The 21,624-nt window shown below is 38.7% G+C and overlaps 1 protein-coding gene across 2 annotated transcripts in view; it reads right to left on the minus strand.

Moving 5' to 3' along the window:
• Positions 1-21,624, minus strand: part of LOC126250778 (E3 ubiquitin-protein ligase TRIM37-like) — a 313,056-nt gene that overhangs the window by 20,936 nt on the left and 270,496 nt on the right. For both annotated transcript variants that reach the window (XM_049951588.1, XM_049951587.1), the window contains exon 16: positions 4,029-4,237. In XM_049951588.1, the coding sequence (XP_049807545.1) occupies positions 4,029-4,237 (209 nt within the window). The remainder of the gene's footprint in view (positions 1-4,028; positions 4,238-21,624) is intronic.

A 21,624-nucleotide genomic window follows, 5' to 3' on the forward strand; every position in this document is an offset into this window, starting at 1 on the left:
CTGTGGTTGTCACATCTGCATTGACAAGTGATCCCTCTTGAAATACTGAGGGTCTCACTGAAGCCTTCACAAACCATAATTATCCTCCTAACCTTGTACAAAAACAAATCTCCCATGCCTTATCTTTCCAGTCTCCCACCACCTCCCGAAGTTCCACCGTTCAGCCACAGAGGAACATTCCCCTCATAACTCAGTACCACCCAGGACTGCAGCAACTGAATTACATTCTCCACCAGTGTTTTCATTACCTCTTGTCATACCCTGAAATGAGAAACATCCTGCCCACTATCCTTCCCACCCCTCCCACAGTGATATTCCGCCATCCACCAACCCTACACAATATACTTGTCCATCCCTACACAACCCCTGCTCTCGACCCCTTACCTCATGACACATACCCCTGTAATAGACCTAGATGCAAGACCTGTCCCATACACCACCACCACCACCACCACCACCACCACCACCACCACCACCACCACCACCACCACCACCACCACCTACTCCAGTCTGGTCACAAACATCAAAGGCAGGGCTACTTGTGAAACTAGTCATGTGATCTACAAGCTAAGCTGCAACCATTGTGCTACATTCTATGTGGGCATGACAACCAACAAGCTGTTTGTCCGCATGAAGGGCCACCGACAAACTGTGGCCAAGAAACAAGTGGACTACCCTGTTGCTGAGCACGCAGCCGAACATGACATCCTTCATTTCAATAACTGCTTCACAACCTGTGCCATATGGGTCCTTCCCACCAACACTAGCTTTTCTGAACTGTGCAGGTGGGAACTTTCCCTGCAATATATCCTACATTCCCGTAACCCTCCTGGCCTCAACCTTCATTAGTCATTGTCCTCTCCCATCCAGTCCATTCTCTGTTCCCATTTCAGCACTACACAGCCCTCATTCCACCATCATAACCAGTCTTTTTACTTTTCTCCTTTTCTGCTACCCGCCCCCGCCCCCTCTCCACTGCCCTCTGTTAAACCTCCCGACTACACATAGCTGCACTAGCCCCTCTCCACCTTGACCCTGCACACCTCCTGGCAGCACGTCACTGTCCACAACCCCTACCCTACTCTACACTCCTTCACCCTCCCTGACCCAGCTTCATCCTTACCCCCACCCAGTCACCACTCCCATCATGCACCGGTGCCGCTGCTCGCAGTGTGGCCTTTATTGCCTGAGACTGTAGTCATGTGTATGCGAGTTGCATTTGCACGAGTGTGTATATGTGTGTCTGTCGTCTATTTCTGACGAAGGCCTTACTGCATGAAAGCTTTATTCGTGACACTCTCTGTTGTGCCTATCTGCGACACAGCATCTCTGCTATATGGTGAGTAGCAACTTTCCTTTTCATAATATTATTATATTGTTAAAGTTTTACATGAAAAATGGGGTGATATGGAGAGATATAAAGCATGTACAACACACAGGTGACAAAGGTAAGGGCTGTGATGTTTGTGAGTGGAAACTAAAATTAGCATCTGAAACAGACTTATTTCATCTTTATGTAAGATGATGAAAGTGCAAACAATAAGGATTCTAGTTGGACAGTATGAAGATAAAAACATTGTTTCTAATACAGCAATGTGGTCACATTAACTAGAAAATATATTTTTGAATGTGACATAGGTGAACAACGATTCCAAATGTAAGTGCACGTAAACAGCAAGGAAAACACAGTAATATTCTGTTTCTGATTGATATGGTGAAGTTTTGTAATTGATTTGGTTACACGAGAGGACTGTTGAGCTATTTTACGAACAAGTTAAAATGTTCTTTCAATTAAGATTCAAAAGAGCAATCCATGGACACCTTATAATATTCAACGGTTGACCGCTCGAATAGCTGAGCTACCTAATAAATAAGGTGTAGTTGTGTAAAATGACAATTTTCACTAGTTGTTTAATTTAGCCGAATGACGCTTTATATCTTGGAGGTACGTTAGTGTTAACTTCACAGTGCAACACATTTTTAATTAATTAGTGAACTTGTGCATTGATGTGGTGGTAATTTGCCGGTACAGTCCAACCACATTTTAAACATCTTCTCATCCTCTGGAACACTCAAAAACATCTTTTTTGGAGCTTTTATAGATGTGATACTACACATCATCTGTAACCCACTTTCTAAAATGTAAATTCCATAACAAGACATTACTGTGCATTAGAATTATGACAACAGAAGCAGAGAGCTAGCCACCGATGTCACAGGCATCACGATTCAAATGAGTCATTTTTGTGGGTTTTCAAATTATTTGAATTTCATTTCTGTTTTTATAAACGAATACTGAAATTCAAAAGGGAAAACAAGCATTTTAGGAGCATAAAAGGACATAATTAATCACTGGAGACTGTTTACAGAAAATAGTCAAATACCTTATTGTGTTGTCTGAGAAACTACCAACGCGACAAACTGCGAATGGATTATGACATGTTATATATTTATGTCATGAGTTGCCAGCCAAGGCCATATGCCAGCCCTGTAGTGCAGCCTGTATGGGAGTACACTTCCAGCTGCCTGGTGAAAAGATATTGGTCATTTTCAACATTTAAAAGACCTACACTGGGAAGCATTTCAACTCTTATTCTATTCTGTACTGACTGTTGATTGAAACACTGAAGCTCCCAATAATTTTTATGGTTTCTTGGACTCTCAACCAGTGCTCATGGCCCAGTGCCACACTGCACGGTGGGCGCGACCCAAAGGTTAGCAACTGCTGCTCTACAGTATCAGTGTATTTTGCTCAATAAATTGTGCTCATAATTACAACTTCAACAGTTTTCAATCCACTTTTTGGAATTTGCTATATTTATGATTTGTTTACAACTCAAATATCAATGTTCCAATGTGAATTGATACAACTCTCAAAAATTCAAAAAAATTGATTTTGAAGTTTTCTGAGCCTATTTAATACCCTTAATTACGGTCCATTTTTGACAGCCAGCAGCATGTCTCTGTGGCAGAGTGCTTGCCTGCCACATGAGTGGCCTTGTTTCAATTCCAAGCCCATGAAAATGTTCAAATGAAGGTGCATTCCATGAAATGTCCAATACATAAAGATGGGGAAAAAAACCGGTACATCTGAGACTGGTAATCACTGCTTTGAGTTTCGTTTCAGCCATTTTTTCTCTCTCCTTGATTCACTTCAAAAGCCTACAGCATTTAAATGTAAAAGCCATCAAATATATGCTAATTATTTAATATGCTAATTATCTAACTGCCATTTTTATTAAATATTCATATCATACAATTTCTGATTACAGATTCCATACAAAAATCCAGTTTTAATTGCATCTATAAATTCTTAATTATTTATATTTTATAAAAAAAATGATGATAAAGATTGATTACATTAAAAAAAACATTACAAATTAATTTTGTTCATCATCATGTATTTCAGTTTTATGGAAGTGCTTATAGAACATGCAGCTTTGTCTAAAGATCAGTACAGCTGAGAACCAAACCTGGACCACTGAGATGCAGGTGAGGATTCTACCACAGAGCCACACAACCTGTCCAAAAATACCAACCTTGCTGTAGGATATTCCAGATGCTCGGAAAACTTTAAAGTCAATTTTCTTGGGAATTTTTGAGAGTTGATCAAATGACTTTGGGAGATTGCTATTTAAGTTCTGAACTTCATGTATCATATGTGAATTAAAACAAAACAAAATAAAATAAATACAAGTCTGATTGCCATGTGGTCTCCTTGTAAGAATTATTTCTACAAAAAGGATCAATAACAAGAAATGACTTTTTTGATCTAGGTAAGCATTTGAGGTACTCAGTGGCTCTGCCTGAAGGAAGCAGTAAAAGGAATTCCAAGATTGCTGGAAAGCACCTGATACCAGGTAAATAAGAAACTAACATTCATCTACATAGTTTTTTGAGGACTGCTATCAACACATATACCTGATGGATACAAAACAACAAATGTATTTATACTTAATTATATTTTTTTAATTTACTGAACACAAAGACACAAAAAATGAAAACAAAACACAGCCAACAATACTAACCTTGCTGCAGAGAACAGAAAAATGAGGGAGACCAGCTGAAGGATGAAGTAATTGAGTCAATATTTGTTGCATTACGAGGCAGTTGCCTTGGAAGAGATGTAGGTGATGCAGGAATGGTCACAGGTGGCATGGTTAGACGCTGTTCAGGTAGAGAATTCCCACATCCAACGCCATGGCTGATATTGGTTTCCTCCTCCTCAGGAATTATGCTGCGAGGAATGACAACAATCTTCATTCATTCATACAGTGTTCTGACAGGCACATTTAAAATTTCCTGGTGCAATTATAGTCAAGGAACAAAATAAACACGCAAATGAATAAAACTGTAAGTACATAAATCATCCTGATCTGTACTGTTTTGTTTCTTATGGTCATAAGGTTATCAACATAAATTTTCAGCTGCAAGTAAAAGACAACTGGAGTAGGCAACACAGCCCAGAGGAACGCTGCATACCAAACACCCCTGAAGAAAAGGCAGCAGCTTGTGAACGTAAATGAACAGGGTGGGGAAAGGGAGGGAGGGAGGGAGGGAGGGAGGGAGGGGGGGTGGAAGAGTGAGTGAGAGTGGGAGTGTGAGGATCAGAGAGAGAGAGTATGTGGGTGGAGAGGGTATGGGAGAGAGTGGGACTTGAGAGAGAGTGAGAGAAGTGAGTGTGTATGGCATAAATTGCAAAAAACTCCAATTTATCCTGTGAGCTATCTGTATCAATGCATAAAACTCTGGAATTTTATGCAATACATTTTACATCTGTACATCCTAAGCAAGATACAGAGAGCTTTGAAAGACATGCTATGGTTTAATTTTCTTCTCCTCACAACATCAAGTGTGGGTCTTAGTACCTTCAACAAGTTTCTTCCATTCTGCCCTCTCCGGTGTGGTTCTTTGTCATCCTCTAACTGGAAAGCTACCACACACTCTTCCACATGAGCCATACACTATTGTCTTTGTTTCCCTGTCTATCTTATTCCAGATGGCCTCCATTCCTAAACCTTTGTCATTATACTCTGAACATTTCTAAGTCAAGCTATTTTTCCTACTTTTTATTGATCACATTCAGAATTTATTCTATACCTCCACGTATCATTAATATCCTAAATGCCCCAATAAACCGAATACTTGGACCTGCAAATCATCAGTGCCCATTAATGTCCTTGTTTGACATCTGTAGACTGACCGAACTGACCGTGACCTTATGTATTTCGGGTCAAGTAAGTCCGTTTATATTCCTGGAGAACAATAACTTCTTAAACAGCGGAAGGCTTCTATCATCACTTAATATGGGCTATTTGATTTCAGTTGCAATGAAATTTGTCTTAGTAGTATCACATTCTCGACATTCAAAATTCTGCACACATTTCAAATTGACACCAGCTAGCAATAAATTATGACTTACAGCCATTACATTGGTTTGTGAATATTTTCTGTCAAACAGAAATGAAAAACATTTGCTGGACATCTCCTGAATTAGTTACACAAGGCCTTAACACACAAGATATCTGTAAAGACAGAAAAATCTCACAGGAAATGATCACAATGATAGCCCAAAGATGTATTTCAAAAGTGGCGGCATACAACCAGCAGAGCGGTAGATGTGATGGTCAACACTTCATTAAATATTCACTGGGAACTACTGTAAGATAATTTGCTATCAGTGCAATAATCATCTCCATCATGTTATCTGACAGCCTCTGCTACATAAAGGTTCCTTTAGCCTTGCACCACATTAAGGCCTTCAGCTACACACTTCTGCATTGACTGTGAATACAGTGGAACTTCGATTTTACATTCTCAGATTTTATGTTTTTCTCAATTCTACACCATAAGTTTGTAGCCCCTGTGAAAAACCCGTAAGATCAATGTTAATTCTGTGATTTTATGTTCCTTCCTATCAAGGTTTATTTATTTATTTATCCATCCATCTTTAAGCATTTACATGCAATCGATGTCGTCATGAGTAATGTACAATTTACATATTAAGAAATATAACTATTGTGAGGTATCACACAAAGCTAAAGTATACATTTTAAAAGAACATACATAATAAAGGAATACATTTGATACATAAAGTGTGCATTTTAAAGAATGTGCATAATAAAAAAAATACATTTCATACATAAGGATTTCTCCACATGTTTAACAATTAATTTTGGAACTCCAGAGACAAAAAAAGCTTAGGAAGAGGTTCAAACAGAGTTACAAGTTGTTTCGTAAGTCAGGTCTATTTTTGAAGAGTTTTCAAATTCTTTAACACTGTAAAAAGCTTTGTCTTTCAGCCATTTTTTTAGTCTTACTTTTAAATATATTAAGAGAGGCACAATGTGGCTGCACAGGTAATGTATTGAAAGGCCTTATTCCCATGTATTCATAACTGTCTTGTGTTTTCTTGAGTCGAGTTGTTGGTATGTCTATCTTAAATGTTTGACGAGTGTTATGATTATGAACGGACTGCCTAAGGTTGTAACTGTTAAAGTTTTCTTTTATGTAAAAAAGGCAGGTGTATATAAAAAGAGAAGGGACTGTCATTATCTGTAATTCTTTGAAGTATGACCTACATGATGGCTTTCTTCTGCCAAATAAAAATTTTCCTTGACCATGGAGAATTACCCCATAGAAGAATACCATAGCTAATATGGCAATGAAAGAATGCATAATAGGAATTAATCAGTAGGCTTTCAGAAACACAGGTGCGTAATTTTTTCAGTAGATAGATAACTCGCGAAAGCTTTCGAGATATGTTGTCTATGTGACTCTGCCAGGTTAATTTCGTATCTAAGTATATGCCAAGAAGTTTGGTAGAAGTGTACTCAACATCAGCATTGGATAAGCTGAAGGATATATTTACAGTCTTTTCATAGTTAATAGCTAACTCATTTGCTTCGAACCACATATTGGATAATCTGAGAAAATCTTTACTTTGCTCCTTCAGTTTATTTATGTCCTTCCCCGAATTGATGAAAGTTGTATCATCTGCGTAAAGCACAGATTTGCATGGCATATTGCTGGGCAGATCATTTATAAATATTATAAACAGTAATGGCCCAAGCACTGATCCTTGGGGTACACCTCTAGTGACATTCAGTAGCTGTGACTTTTGACCGTTGTAACTTACAGTTTGCTTTCTATTACTGAGATATGATTTAATGAGGGAGGGTTCCAGATCCCTAATGCCATAACACCATAGTTTTTCCAGCAGTATTGTGTGGTTTACAGAATCAAATGCTTTGCTTAAGTCTACTAGTGTGGCTTCAGCAGATAATTTGGATTCAAAAGAAGATTGCACAATAGAAACAACATTTTCAACAGCATTAATTTTTGATAACTGGGCCCTAAAACCATATTGAGACTTAGTCAGTACATTGTTTTTTACAAATGCATGTTAATTTTCTTTTGTATACAATATTCGATTATTTTTGAAAAAATAGGTATCAGAGAAATTGGACGATAATTATAAGTGCAGTTTTTATCACCCTTTTTGTGTCATGGAATTACTACTGTCTTCTTTAGACATTCTGGAAAAATACCACTGTCAAATACCCAGTTTATGAGTGTGCAGAGAGGGAATGATATCAAGTCTATTACTTTTTTAATCACAAAATTTGAGAGGCCATAAATATCTTCTGATCTGGAGTCACTAAATTTGCCACTGGTTTAATTACATCACTTATTTCCACATGTCCCCAATTACAGGTTGGCACAGTATCAGGAAAGTTTTGTAAAAACTGGTTTATATAAGTAGATTGTGAATTTGATTTTGAGCTCTTCTTATGAGGAGGTGAGGGATTAGGGTTTGCTGCATTGATAAAATAGAGGTTAAATTCATCTGGGGTGACATTAACATCAGTTGTAACTTTTACACTATGACTACCTGTACCTAATTCTGCTTTAATGACCCTCCACGCAGCCTTACACTTATTATTGGAGTTTTTAATGAAGATATCATTTGCTCTACATTTTGCTAATCTGATTTGTGATCTGTAGTGTCTCTTGAGGCTAACATACAATGCATTGTCAACACTACCATTTTTTACCTTATTATAGCATTATTATAGCATATCAAAACAATTAATCTTAGCTTCTGTAAATATGGTGTGAACCACCTATGTAGAGTAGTTCTACCATGCTTTCTTGCCATAGTTATGTTTCGTTTGGTAACCATTGGACAGGTGGTATTGAAAATTTCAGATAGAGTACTAACAAACCTGCTACAAGCCGCCTCAACATTGTTGGAAGCATGTATTATATTATTCCAGTTTAGTACCTTCAGCTTATCCCTGAAGCTATTTATGCTTTTATCATTTAATAACCTGACATACCGGGTTGGTTCACAATCCCCCATTGTTTCATTAATTGTTAGTTTTACCCATATACCTTTGTGATCTGTCAGATGGTCGACATTAAGGAGTCCCAATTCAAAATCATCTTTATATATATTTGTGATAAAATTGTCGAGACAAGAAAGTTGTCTTGTGGGGCTATAATATGCACAGAAGAGATTATGGGATCTTAGCAGGTTATGCAAATTAGTATTTTTGTGTGTTTTTTTCCTTACATCAAAATTTAAATCTCCTAAAATTACTGTCTTGTGTTTGGTATATTTTTCTGTACGGTGAATAAGTCTATCTAAACACTCTACAAATTGATCGGCATCACTATCAGGAGAATGGTATATTGAAATAACTGTGAGTTTTAATGTTGGTGTTAGCATGACAGACGCTTCAAGAATGCCTTTAACACATATGTCCATAACATCAAGCACAGTATATCTTAACCCTAGGTTGTCACTTATATATATTGAGGAACCCCCATAACCTTCATTGGGTCTGCAGTAACTTGTAATTAAATTAAAACATGGTGGTACATACAGTTTTATCTCTTCTTCTCTTAACCAGTGTTCCTTAATACATAATACTATTCTATTGTTCCCATTCAATACAACACCAAGTTCATCAGCTTTATATTTCAGAAATCTAATATTTATGTGCACGAATAATATTGATTTTTCACAGCAAGAGGGAAGATGCGTGGTGTCTTGGGCCCAACTGGATGCACACATGGTGGTTTGCCTTTCACTGGTCCTCATGTTTGGTGTGGTGATGGTGTTATGTTTCGGTAGCGGCTGGACCTCCTTGTGGCAGGCCATAAAAAATCATTATTTCTCTGTGGTATTTTTCTGGTTCTGTTTGAGGCTCAGGTGGCAGACTTTTTTATTTCACTTCCTGCATAATTTATCTGGCATGGGGGATTTGATATAGGCCTACTTGATAACACATTAGTGTGGGATGGCTGATTTGAGGCACTAGATAACGCTTCACTATGGGATGGAGATGATACAATATTTACTGAGGTTTCTGTTTTCTTATCTGCTAATCGAGGTGACATTTTTGTTGTCTGTTTCTCAAGGTTCTTATTTGTCTCACATGTTACATAGTTTATGTGGGTAGGCTCAGTTGAGGCACTTGATAACACTTTGGGGGTCAACAGAAACCTTCGATCTTACTCGTCGGCTTTGACCCGTGACGTAAGCGTGTTGTGGTGTGTGACATCATTACGGCGCGGAGCTTGTTTTGCGATTGTGGCGTGTTTGTAGATGTCTTGTTGCTTCTGTATTTCCCTTTGGGGGTCAACAGAAACCTTCGATCTTACTCGTCGGCTTTGACCCGTGACGTAAGCGTGTTGTGGTGTGTGACGTCATTACGGCGCGGAGCTTGTTTTGCGATTGTGGCGTGTTTGTAGATGTCTTGTTTTTGTTTGTGGTGCTCTCTGGTGGTGTGTTCATGGTTTTCGTTTGTTTTAATTTAATGCTCATTGCTGTACGTCGGGTGAGTTTGTTATTGAGTGTATTTGGTTGTGGTTTTTTGTTCAGGAATGGATATGAAAGGCACCGTTAGAAGTTATCAAGTTCTTACAACTATTCGGTTTAATCTCCGAAGTTGTTGATCGGACGCTTTTGTATTTCGTGCGTGCGTGTGTGCATTTGTGTGTGATTGGGGTCTAGTGCAGCAGGGGATACAACCCGTCGGCTTTGAACAATGACGTCATTCCTTAGTCATAGATCGTAATGTCTTCACTTCGAGGCATAGATAATAAAGCAGTTCTGTGTTGTAATAAGCACTATCATTAAAAAAATTGAGTATATTTACACATCTGTAGCGTAGCCCACTTGAGGTTAGGTTGGGAGTTTTTTTTTTGGAATGCGGCCGCGGCAGCGGCCGCCTATGATTCGAAAATATTGAACTGTTGGCAACTGCATGTAAACATTATATATGCCAAGTATTACAGTATACGTTCATTTTAACGGAACGGTAGGTACGTATTTTTACTAATTAGCCACAATCAAACGCCAGTGCAAAATTAACAAACTTTTAATAAACTCCCCCCACTGTATATTTACACATCTGTAGCATAGCCCACTTGAGGTTAGGTTGGGAGTTTTTTTTTTTTTTTTGGAATGCGGCCGCGGCAGCGGCCGCCTATGATTCGAAAATATTGAACTGTTGGCAACTGCATGTAAACATTATATATGCCAAGTATGAAACGATTTGGATGACTAAAAAATGAAAATTTTTTTCCGTACCTGCTAAACTGCATAAGTGCCGGAGCTAGAACACTAACAGGAATCGCTTCTCGGCTTTTGACAAGATATTGCTTAATAAAGTAGGATCAGTTTATTCTATCTCGTGAGATTTTTTTTTTAAAGGCAAAAAACAGTTATTAGGTACTGAAGGGAGCTGCTTAATAAAGTAGAATCAGTTTATTCTATCTCGTGAGATTTTTTTAAAAAAAAGTCAAAAACCACTTATTACGTACTGAAGATTTTTTTTTTATAAAGTCAAAAAACACTTATGCTTTTGACAAGATCAATGTTTATCTCTCTCGCATTCCTTTGTTTCTCAACATTCTCCTCAGCTCTTTCATCTCTGTAATACATGCTCTCTGGCGACTTGTGACGTCATTGTTCAAAGCCGACGGGTTGTATCCCCTGCTGCACTAGTCCCTGTGATTGTGGTGGCCAATCTAGTTTGTGGGGCTGGAACTTTTTTGAGGTAAGTTCCTTTTTTTCCTGTTTTTGATGTATGTTTTGTGTCAACAGAAACATCCGATCTCACGCGTCGGCTTTGACCCGTGACGTTAGGGACCTACACATTGATCTGTAGCGTAGCCCTGAATACGAGGTTAGGTTGGGAGGTTTTTTTTTGGCGGGGGGGGGGGTCAGGGGGGTGCGCAGCCCCCCCCCCTGCCTGGCCTCGAGTACCACTTGTTTATTATTATCTTTGTTCGATCGTAATTCATGTGTTTGGGAGCTGTTGTAGATGTATGTAGGTGTAAGGGAAGTGTTGGTTTTTTAGGTTGGTGTTGGGGGATGTGATCGGTAGGTTCTGTTGAGCTATATAGGTCAAGGGAAGTGTCCGATTCTGGATAGGAATGTGTTTTTTGGTATTTGGTCAGTTTTGTGATGTTGATTTATTTCGTTGTTTTGCGTGGTTTTGTATGGCCGTCAGTGGCTACATTTGTGTATATTTAGTTTGTCCACACCCAAAAACCCCCAATTTCCCACGCTTGTCCCGTTAGAGTCATTAGGCTTTTTGTAAAACTTGTGTATTTTAGTGTTTATAATACGTATGCGATGTTTTTATATCCGCCATATTGGATATTACGTATGCGATGTTTTTATATCCGCCATATTGGAATTGTCGTTTATGGTCGTTTCCGCTACATTTGTGACGTCATGGGTCAAAGCCGACGGGTAAGATCGGACGCTTCTGTATTTCCCACTTTGGCGTAGGATGGAGGTGGTGATACAATACTCACTGTGGTTTCCTTCCTCTTTTCTGCCAGTGACTGTAGTGGAACTGCTACAGTTGTTGACACCATTTCTGCTTCTGTTGCTTGTGCTGCTGCTGTTATTGGTCTTGTTGCTTGAACTGGTTCAGATGTTGCTGGTTTTGTTGGTGCTGCAGTTGTTACTGAATTTGATCGTGATGCTGTAGCAATCAGTGGTTCTGCAGCTACTTTAGTTGTTGTCTCCAAGACAGATTCACTTCCTCCATGGTTGCTTTCAGTGATGTATTGGTAGTTCATTACAATGGCTGGTACTGACACATACATACTTTGTTTTTTATATGTTTCTAACGTTTCGTAAATTGCTTTGCACAGAGATGACTTGCCTCTTCTATTCAGGTGCATGCCATGTTTTGCAAAGCTGCATATATCCAGGAAATCGACTGATCGAAATCTTATGTTTGGGTACACTTTACACGCTGTTTGTATCTGTTTATTTGCTTCCTTAATTTCGGCGTTCACACATGAAGCAGATATGAGGTCATGCCTATGTGGTATACCAATAACAGTTACTTTTTGGTTTTCTATCGAACTGAGGGCACTTTTGAGACTGATAATAGCGTTAGATAACTCGTTACAATACACGTCATTTGCTCCTCCAATTAATACAACAAGACGATTTTTGTTGTCTTGTTTGTCCAGTGAAACGTCCCTAATAATTTCCCGCATTGGTGCTCCTGGTTTCACAAGACTGCATACTTTCAGATCGTAATGGTTTCGTAGTACTTCCGCCAGTCCGCGTCCGTGGCTATCTGAGTAGATAATTAACTCAGTGAGATTTCGTGAAGATTTATTATTTATTCTTGGAGACAAATATTTCACTTGGGCACAGATTTTCGCTTCGCTGGTATGCATTTTCTGTTGAAATTCATCGATCTCTGCGTGTTTTCTATGTGAGGCCTGTCTTTGTAGTTCATTAGTTAATGAACTTATTATTATTTTTGCTTCTTCCAGTTCGCTTTTATATTTTAATATATCAGGCTGTAGGTCTTCTTGTGTTAAGGCCTCATATTTACGTTTTAAAATGCCGATCTCAGTTAGCAACGTTGCAATCACTTTACTTTCGCATTCTGCACTGATCAATTTTTTTTTCAATGTCGTCTACATAACATTCCCGACAAGTCCAGAATTTTTGTTTCGGATTAGCACATGCACAACTGTAATGGTGTAAAGTTTTGCATTTAACATACATAATACCTTTCGCCGCTCGCTTGTTGCAGTGGCATTTGTCTGAGTATACACGATAATGTTCACCACGAGGTTGATCGGAAGACGATGTGGACGCTATACTCGCAACTGCATTAACGAAATTTGTCGATTTTCCCATCCTTTCTTCTGATATTTTTACAATCATATGGCATGTAACACATTTCTCTTCACTATAAATGTTATGTTTTTTACATTTTGCACACTTTTTACCACTGTTTTTGTTCACTGTTTACTAGATTCTACGTTCTTCCTCGACATTTCATTTTACTTCGTCCCGTTTTCTTCCTGTTGACATTTGATGCGACAGTGTAAGTTTTAAGTGGCACAAAAGACAAACGGTTTGCACCGTGTGTAGTGGCAGGGTTTAGGGAATATTTCAGGCCGTTGCGGAGACGGGAGACGTGAGAGAGAAAATGGTGACGTAATCCACGATCGGAGTTGCCAACACAACTTGCAAAGTTTAGCTTCACCACATAATGATGGATCGAGTACGTTTCACACGACCTTTTGCAGGAGCTGACGTAATGGTGGCGCTGTGCAGGTGATCAGAAACGAGGCTGTAGACTTGTTGGTCGCTATAGCGTGAAGTTGATGGTTACGAATGCGTTAATGATAGGGAATCTCAGTTGTAGCAAGAACTCTTGAGGGGAATATGTTTGCGATTGCGCAATGTGCGAAATATCTGTGACAAGGAAAAATGTTAATGTTATTGCTCATCGTTTCACTTGCAGCAATTTACGCTGTCCTCTTAGGTTCCTACCTAACCACACGCTTGGAAACCGCCACGTATTTGGAAATAAACAGGCAAATATTTATTTCAGCCCTCGTTCTCTAACCAGAGGAAATTTTCTAACAACATCGAATATTGCAGAACATAATCTATTACAATCATAACAAAGTTCCAGAAAGTGAAAAAAAAACGCTAAGTTGAAAAAAAAAATCGCATACAGCTAGTTGCTAATCTATAACCTCGAACTCAGCTAACCATGAAATTACGCTGTAGCTTACCCATCTGCATTCTGTATTGTGCACAAATTATCATAAAATCTCTTGAAGACCAACATCACTGATGCTTTATAAATTGGCACGGATGAATAAATAAATAAATTTAATGGTAAGTGTGACGTATCTGTGATACACTTTCAATGCACCATTGCTTTGAAACGGCATACTATGCACGTACTACCATGTTACAAGGTGGCAGACACCACGAAAGTGCGAAGGAAATGAACAAACGAAATGCATATAGGAGATCAATCACAAGCGCTCGAAAAAGTCTATAGTTGAAAGCGCATAACTGGCATTGTCATTCTCCGTACATTCGCTTGGTCTGCGACACTGTTTGTTGAACTGATTTCGTATTGTCTGCCACGTCACGTTTAGATTCGAGGAAACTGCAACGTGCGCTGCAGCATTAGTACCAGCCGAAAGTTTACACTTTACACAAACAAAACTAAAGACTACGTTGTCTTTTTTATATTTTTTAATAGGCCTATTGTGCCTTGCGACGTGAAGGCCATTAGCATCTCTCCGTTTCGTAGTTTTACAGAATAAAATTGCGTTTATCAAAGGATTTCGTAATTGGTTTTAAAACGGATATTATTTTGATGGCGAGAGTTTGTAGTAGTTGGTAATAGTTGATACAATTGTATTAGTTGTATGAAATCGATTTGCTGGTTTGCATACAGTCGTCATCTTTGGTGAGCGAAAACATACTATGGAAAAAGTGGTGGACAAAATGTGCTACATGCGGGAACTGAATGTGGCAGACGGCTGTAGTTTCCGTAATTTCACTTAGATATCATCTAACGATTTTGAATTTCTTGCAAATATAGTATCACAGTTTCTTAAAACAGGGCAAAAATTTCAGGAAAGCAGTTACAACCAGGCATGCTGTTAGTCTTAGTTTTTTGTCAATGGGAGATCCTTGAGCATTTATTTCATATTTCAAAGTACGCTATGACCTACAACCATATTTTCTTCTCTATGCGGTCTTTGACAGTATCCTATCAAATGTAGCAGCAGTTTTCTGTAGAGCACTTGTTTTATTGCTGTTATTGTACTGCTTGCTTGATATAATCCAATAGAAGCTGTCAGTCTGGTACAATGATAACAACGAAAGTCTGCTGCCTAGTCCACTGGAGAAAACAAAACACCTAACAACTCTACACAACTGACGACACCATGTGACATATAAACATACAGTTGCGCCACACAGCGGTGACATGCGGTAGCTGGCCTGAAACATTCCATCCTTTGATCTGTAATGACACTGCTACAGACAGATGTTTCCGTGTTTCAAAAGATGTTTCCAAACAGTGTCCACATAAAGTAGCTGGAAACATGTGCATGCAGCTTTAAGTCTACTCGACACAAAGTGCCATTGGTTACAGAAGGAACCACCCCCCCCCCCCTCCAAGATTAGATTCAAATGCTGTACTTCAGGGTTTTCTCTTTAATTCAACATGTTAATCAATTATTGCTTTTTTCTGAGTGAACACAAAACGCGTGTTTTGACGTATAATTTGTGGTCATAGCATGCCGCAAATAGCTCTATTACCTTGTAACAAGATACCAACTTCAACATTATGATAAATTTTTTCTTGCTGTTTCATAGATAACTGATGAAATTCATTACCACAAATTATTGTATAAACATTGTTTTGTACGTTTAATTTCCTTCAATTATACAGATTTTATACAATGTATTAGTGAGGATTATGATTTTTGCTCATATTTTGGGGATTTTAACCCTTAAATGCATGATTTTTTATTTCAAGCTGTAAAAATTACCATGTTTAGTTTATAGTGCCTACATTTCGAAAAAAATATTGAAAAATTTTTTAAATTAAATTAACAAAGCACTATTGTTGAAAATCGCTTTGTAGCTGATCAGCTACATTTTGAGTTGACACCTTACGAGCCACAATAAATGTGCTTATTTTGCTCCCTCAATTTTGACCAAATCTCTCGTAATTTAATTGTTGATTATGATTAAATACTTTGTATAGGAAGGGAAAAATCCTAAAATAATAAATAGGACATTAATGTTCTAAATATTGAGCATTTATTGTATATTTTATACACTTTTATATATGAACAATAAGGTATCTAGTTCCAACAGGTTTGTACCCAAGCATGTGATAATCACTTTACATGAAAAGTTTGAAAACAGTTCTTTTGTTTGTGCAAACACAATGCAACTGCACATTTATTACACTGAACCCAGGAAAATCCCTTGCATCCTGGCATTTTGCACCTCTGTCTCACTTGCAAGTACGAAGGCAGGTGACCTACTTGATCCAGCCTTACATCTTGTGGAGGTACATGTGCTGTGGGCCCCTTTGTCTTCTTAGCTTGTATTTGGTTTTCGAGTTCATTACTTGGCCTTCCACGTTTTGCTGAAGTTTGACCTGAGCGACACAAACAGTGAGCAATTTCCATTCGAAATTCGGAGAGTTTCATAGTTCTCCTAATCCCTTTGGTTTCTGCTACTCTCCTATACAACAGCCAGGAATTGACTACTCCCATGTCCAGGAGATGGTAAAACAATCTTATATACCATTTTCGACTTTTCACAAGAATTTTATGTCGACCCATTATGCTGTCAAGAAGGTCAACACCTCCCATATGTTTATTGTAGAGCTTAATTATTTGTGGACAAGGTATTGTTATTCTTGACTTTGTTTTTTTGTCATACCTCCCTGCTTCATGAATAGGCTGCTGTCCAGCAAGTGTAGAAAGCAACATCACACTCTTGTTCTTTCCACACTACATTTGATATGTCGACACCATCCACTGTTGCGACGCACTCTACTGATGCACCTCGTGCCATTTTCTTCAGCTCAGCTTCTGAAGGGAGCTTGCAGTCTGGCACTCTGTTTCTTCTGACTGTCCCAAGTGAGTAAATTCCTTGTTTATGTAACCATACAAGCAGTGGCAGACTTGGGTAATAATTGTTACAGTACAGTTTGTGGTTCATATTTCTTGGTAGTATCCTACTGAGTCGAACTACAACATTTGCACTTGCTCCCAAGTCTTCCTCCCCAGTCACTCTTTTTTCTGGTTCATTTTCATCTCCAGTGAAAATCTCAAAATCGTAGGCATAACCAGATATGCCACTAATAACAAATAATTTGTATCCATGTTTATGAGGCTTGTTTGGCATGTATTGTTTCAAATAACTTCTAGCCTTTGTTGAACATATTTGTTCATCAACAGAAACACACTCCTCAACAGGTATTGTTTGAAACCGAGATCTCATCAATTCTATTATGGGTCTTATCTTGAAGAGTCTATCATGACCTTTTTCACCGCTGGGTATCATTGCACTGTTGTCATTGAAGTGAAGAAACTTACGTATTTGCTCATACTGATTCACTGTCATTGTTGTCTTGATCAGATGAGTACCAGTAACTTCTCCCCAGTAATCCCTCGTATTCGGTACATGAACTATTGACATTACGAGACAGATGCCTATAAATTTTTTTATGTCATCACAGGATAAATCTATTGGTCTATCAGGATTACACTGCACACTGTATCTATGAGACTCTTCGACAATTAGATCAAACAATTTAGATGGAAATATATGTTTGAAGAATTGGTATGGAGTATTTAAGTTTATTACTTCTTCTGGTAACGAAGTATTGCCATGAAATTTTGACTGCAGTTCGGGAATAATCAACTGTTTATCTTTCCAAACCACACTCCTGCTGTTTTTGGTAACATTTTTGCTGCTGCATGGCAGTTTCAGAGCATTATCAGACAACTGTGACGTCGATTCCTTCATTATAACATCAGATTGTCTTGTTCCAGAAACATCTTCAGTCCTAATTACTGGTACTTGACTTTCTTCGTCACTACTGTCACTATCACAATCAACAGATTCTGGAGCAACATATGTCTCATCTTGAATGGAATCATCAGAGAAACACTCAAGATCGTCATCACTGCTTAGTGGAATCTCTAACCATTCCATAAGCATTTCTTCTTGGCTCTTTCGAGACATTTTTACGTCAGCGCCTGAAATGCAGTAAATGAAAAATGTAGCTGATAAGCTACATACACAAAAACAGGCCTCATTTCAAATCTATCGCAAAGACACTCGAATTAACTGTTTACACCCTATCTACTTACGTTTTCAAAATGAAAAAGTAATTTTCAAACCCAGAAATCAGTGCACAAACACCAAAAACACACCTCAACTTTCCGCCAAAACACACACTTGGCAGTATGTCCACACAGCTCACTGTCGAACTGCTTCAGCTCGTCCTGCCATCTATGATCGCTATGAAGAACTACTAGAAACTGCAGCGGAGTGTATACACTTAGCTACATAACGAATTTGATCGAAAATGTTTCTCCATATGGAATAAATCGAAGAAATGAGGTCTGTAGCTTATCAGCTACAGTATGCATTAAAGGGTTAACATTTTCCTCAATTTTGTGGTTTGTAAGTCTGGGCCACTCAAAAGCGTATAACAAGGGTTTCACAATTCTAATCATGCACCTCTCCAATGCCCACTGTGAAATACCCAGTTTTTGGGTAACTAGTAGCAAACATCAACTGTAAAGTTTCCCTTTTATGTACACTGAACATTTGGTTCGAAAAATAGTATTTAGTTAAGTAAAAAGATCTCCAGACCATTCTTACTCTCCAGTTTACTTCTTTTCCTGCCCATTCAGTCATAATCAGCTGTTATAATACAGTAACTTGTTAACTGATTTCAAAACCTTGTGGTTAATTAGTATCTTTTACAATTTTATTTTAGTCTTATCATAAATGATTTTAAGGCTTACTTTCAAACTAGTTCTATTAAGTTCTTACTTCCACTGTCAAAGTTTATTTGCAGCACAGGCAAAAAGACAATGTCACTGGTAAAATAGATTTAGTTCTGGTATGTTCCATTAGTGTGTTTCTTCATCATTATCCCATTTTGAAGACTTGTAAATTTTTTGAAGGAATTAGAAACACCAAACTCCTCCCTGATATTTGAATTTTTCACGATCCTGATGAAGTCTTATGGGAACTGTAGTACTGATGTGTATGTTTTTCAGTATACTAACATAGGTTAAATCAATGACTTTTGCTCAAGGGTTGTGCATACATAATACGTTGTAAAAGTGTTGGCAACTTTCCCAAAGTCTATAAATTTCAAGTAAAGTGGCAATTTGTTCACACGCTCTAATACGTAATTTTGCTTATGGTTTGCACACTATACTTTGTGCTATTTCCACCTCTAGAGTTGCCGCATTCCTTTGCATAAACAGGATCCAATTTTTTTTGTATGTGTCTGAGGTTAACTATAGTTCATGCCTTTCAAATTAGTGAAAGGAAACTGATAATTTTAGAGTATTCTTTTGTTCTGTACCATCTGGTTCCTGGAATTTCTTGAATTAAATGTTCACGTTTCATTGAAGTAGATCTTAATGGACTTAAAACACCACGAGCACACTTGTGTTTTCATATAATATGTGAGAGCTGTTGCTTATGATTGTTATGCAACCACTCAGTGGGAGATCCATCATGCGTGAACAAATGGAACTCTTATTTACAGAAGTACTACTGGGAGACAGATGGACTGGAACACAAGTGTAACTGCAGCTTCCCGGGTCTGACAATGCTACTTCAAATTCTTTTTAATTGAGAGTTTGCTGTTAAAGATACAGAATCATTCGGCTCAAATGTAGGGAAAGCGCAAGATATAACTTCATTTAAATCTGTAGTGGCAGTAAGAAATAACATTTGAATGCTTTGTGGATATTTTTCCTCCAAAATTTGCAGGGTATTCGTAAACCTTTTGTAAAGTAGCAAGGTGAAACATTTCCACTTGCAATAATCCCACTCATTTTCTTTCCTGAAATGGATTGGTCTGTCCCAGTTCTGACTTGAACCCAATGGAATACATTTGGGATGAGTTAGAATGTTAACTTAGCACAAGACCCCACATCCAACATCATTATCTTCTTTGGTATCAGCTCTTGAGGAAGAATTGGCTACCAGTTCTGAATAGACATTCAGAAACCTCATTGAAAGTCTCCCTAACCAAGTTCAAGGCATCATAAAGGTGAAGTGTGGAGACACCCTTTATTAATGTTTACTAACAGGGTCTGGAGACTTTTGATCAGATTGTGTACTTCTTCACAATAGATGATATGGCCAGAGAACATTACACAGGATACAGCATGCACTTCAATGGAAAAGTCTCATTAGTCAAAAAATTGTGAATTTAACAAACAGTGACCCATTCCTGTCCCTGCGCACTGATCCTGAGACCATTTTCTCATGCTACTGAAAAGGCCTCAAAGTGTAAAGTGGTTTGCAATGCTCTATCATATATGAGGTGCTATCCAAAATTTTCGGGACTGGTGCTGCCATCTGTTGAAAACCTTACCTTTGGACTAATAGTCACTCTCACCCTCGATGTAGGTCCATCCACACTTGCCCACCAGTCCCAGTGCTTCTGCCACTGGTCAAATGTTTTCTGGAAGTCCTGTTCTTTGAAGGTGTTTATCACCACAAGCAGTGCTTCTTGAATCTAGAGTGTCGAACCGACTGCCTTTCAACTTGAGTTTCAGTTTTGGGAATAGTGCGAAGTCACAAGGTGCCAAATCTGGTGAGTACGGTGGGTGGGGTACAACCGCCTTGTTGTTTTTTGCCTAAAAGGTCCTGATGAGCAAGGACATGTGACAGGGCATGTTGGCGTGATGCAACAGCCAGCTCCCTTGACGCCAAAATTCGAGCCACCATCGCCACACGTTTTCACAGAGCCATTGCAAAACATCACAGTAGTATGCAGGATTCACTGTTTGGTTGGGTGGGGCAAATTCTTTGTGCACAATTCCCTTGGTATCAAAGAAAATGATGATTATGCTCTTCACTTTGCTCTTCACCTGTCTTGCTTTTTTGGGTTTTGGAGAGCCCGGGCTCTTTCACTGGGACGATTGTTGCTTTGTATCTGGGTCATAACCATAAATCCAGCTCTTGTCATTGGTGATAACCCGTGACAAGAATGTTGGATCATCAGATGCAGTCTGACGAAGATCCGTGCACACTTCAACACGCTGTGCCTTCTGATCGGCAGTCTAGATCCTTGGCACAAATTTTGCAGCGACAGGACGCATGCCCAATTCATCAGTCAACATTCATTGACATGTCCCATAACCAATATCCACTTCATCCGCAAGATCTTGAATGGTTCGACATCGATCCGCACGAACCAATTGTTGAAGTTTGGCAACAATGTGCGGCGTTGTGTGGCTAACGGGACTTCCAGTGCGAGCATCATCTTCGAGGTCTGTACGGCCAGCCCTGAACCAAGCATGCCACTCAAACACACGCGCAGCTCATGCTCTGTCCTCCAAACACTTGTTGAACCATTGCAAGCGTCCCTTTAGCACTTTTCCTGAGATTCGCACAGAATTTGATATACAAGTGCTGTTCTGTTTGCAGATCTGTTGTAAAATCGCCACACACCAAACACATAGTATTACGGAAATCACTGTGGACACGCAACACGTCCTCCCAGTTGAATGCCACTCTGC

This window comes from Schistocerca nitens, chromosome 1, assembly GCF_023898315.1.
Source record: "Schistocerca nitens isolate TAMUIC-IGC-003100 chromosome 1, iqSchNite1.1, whole genome shotgun sequence".
Taxonomy (NCBI): Eukaryota; Metazoa; Arthropoda; class Insecta; order Orthoptera; family Acrididae; genus Schistocerca; species Schistocerca nitens.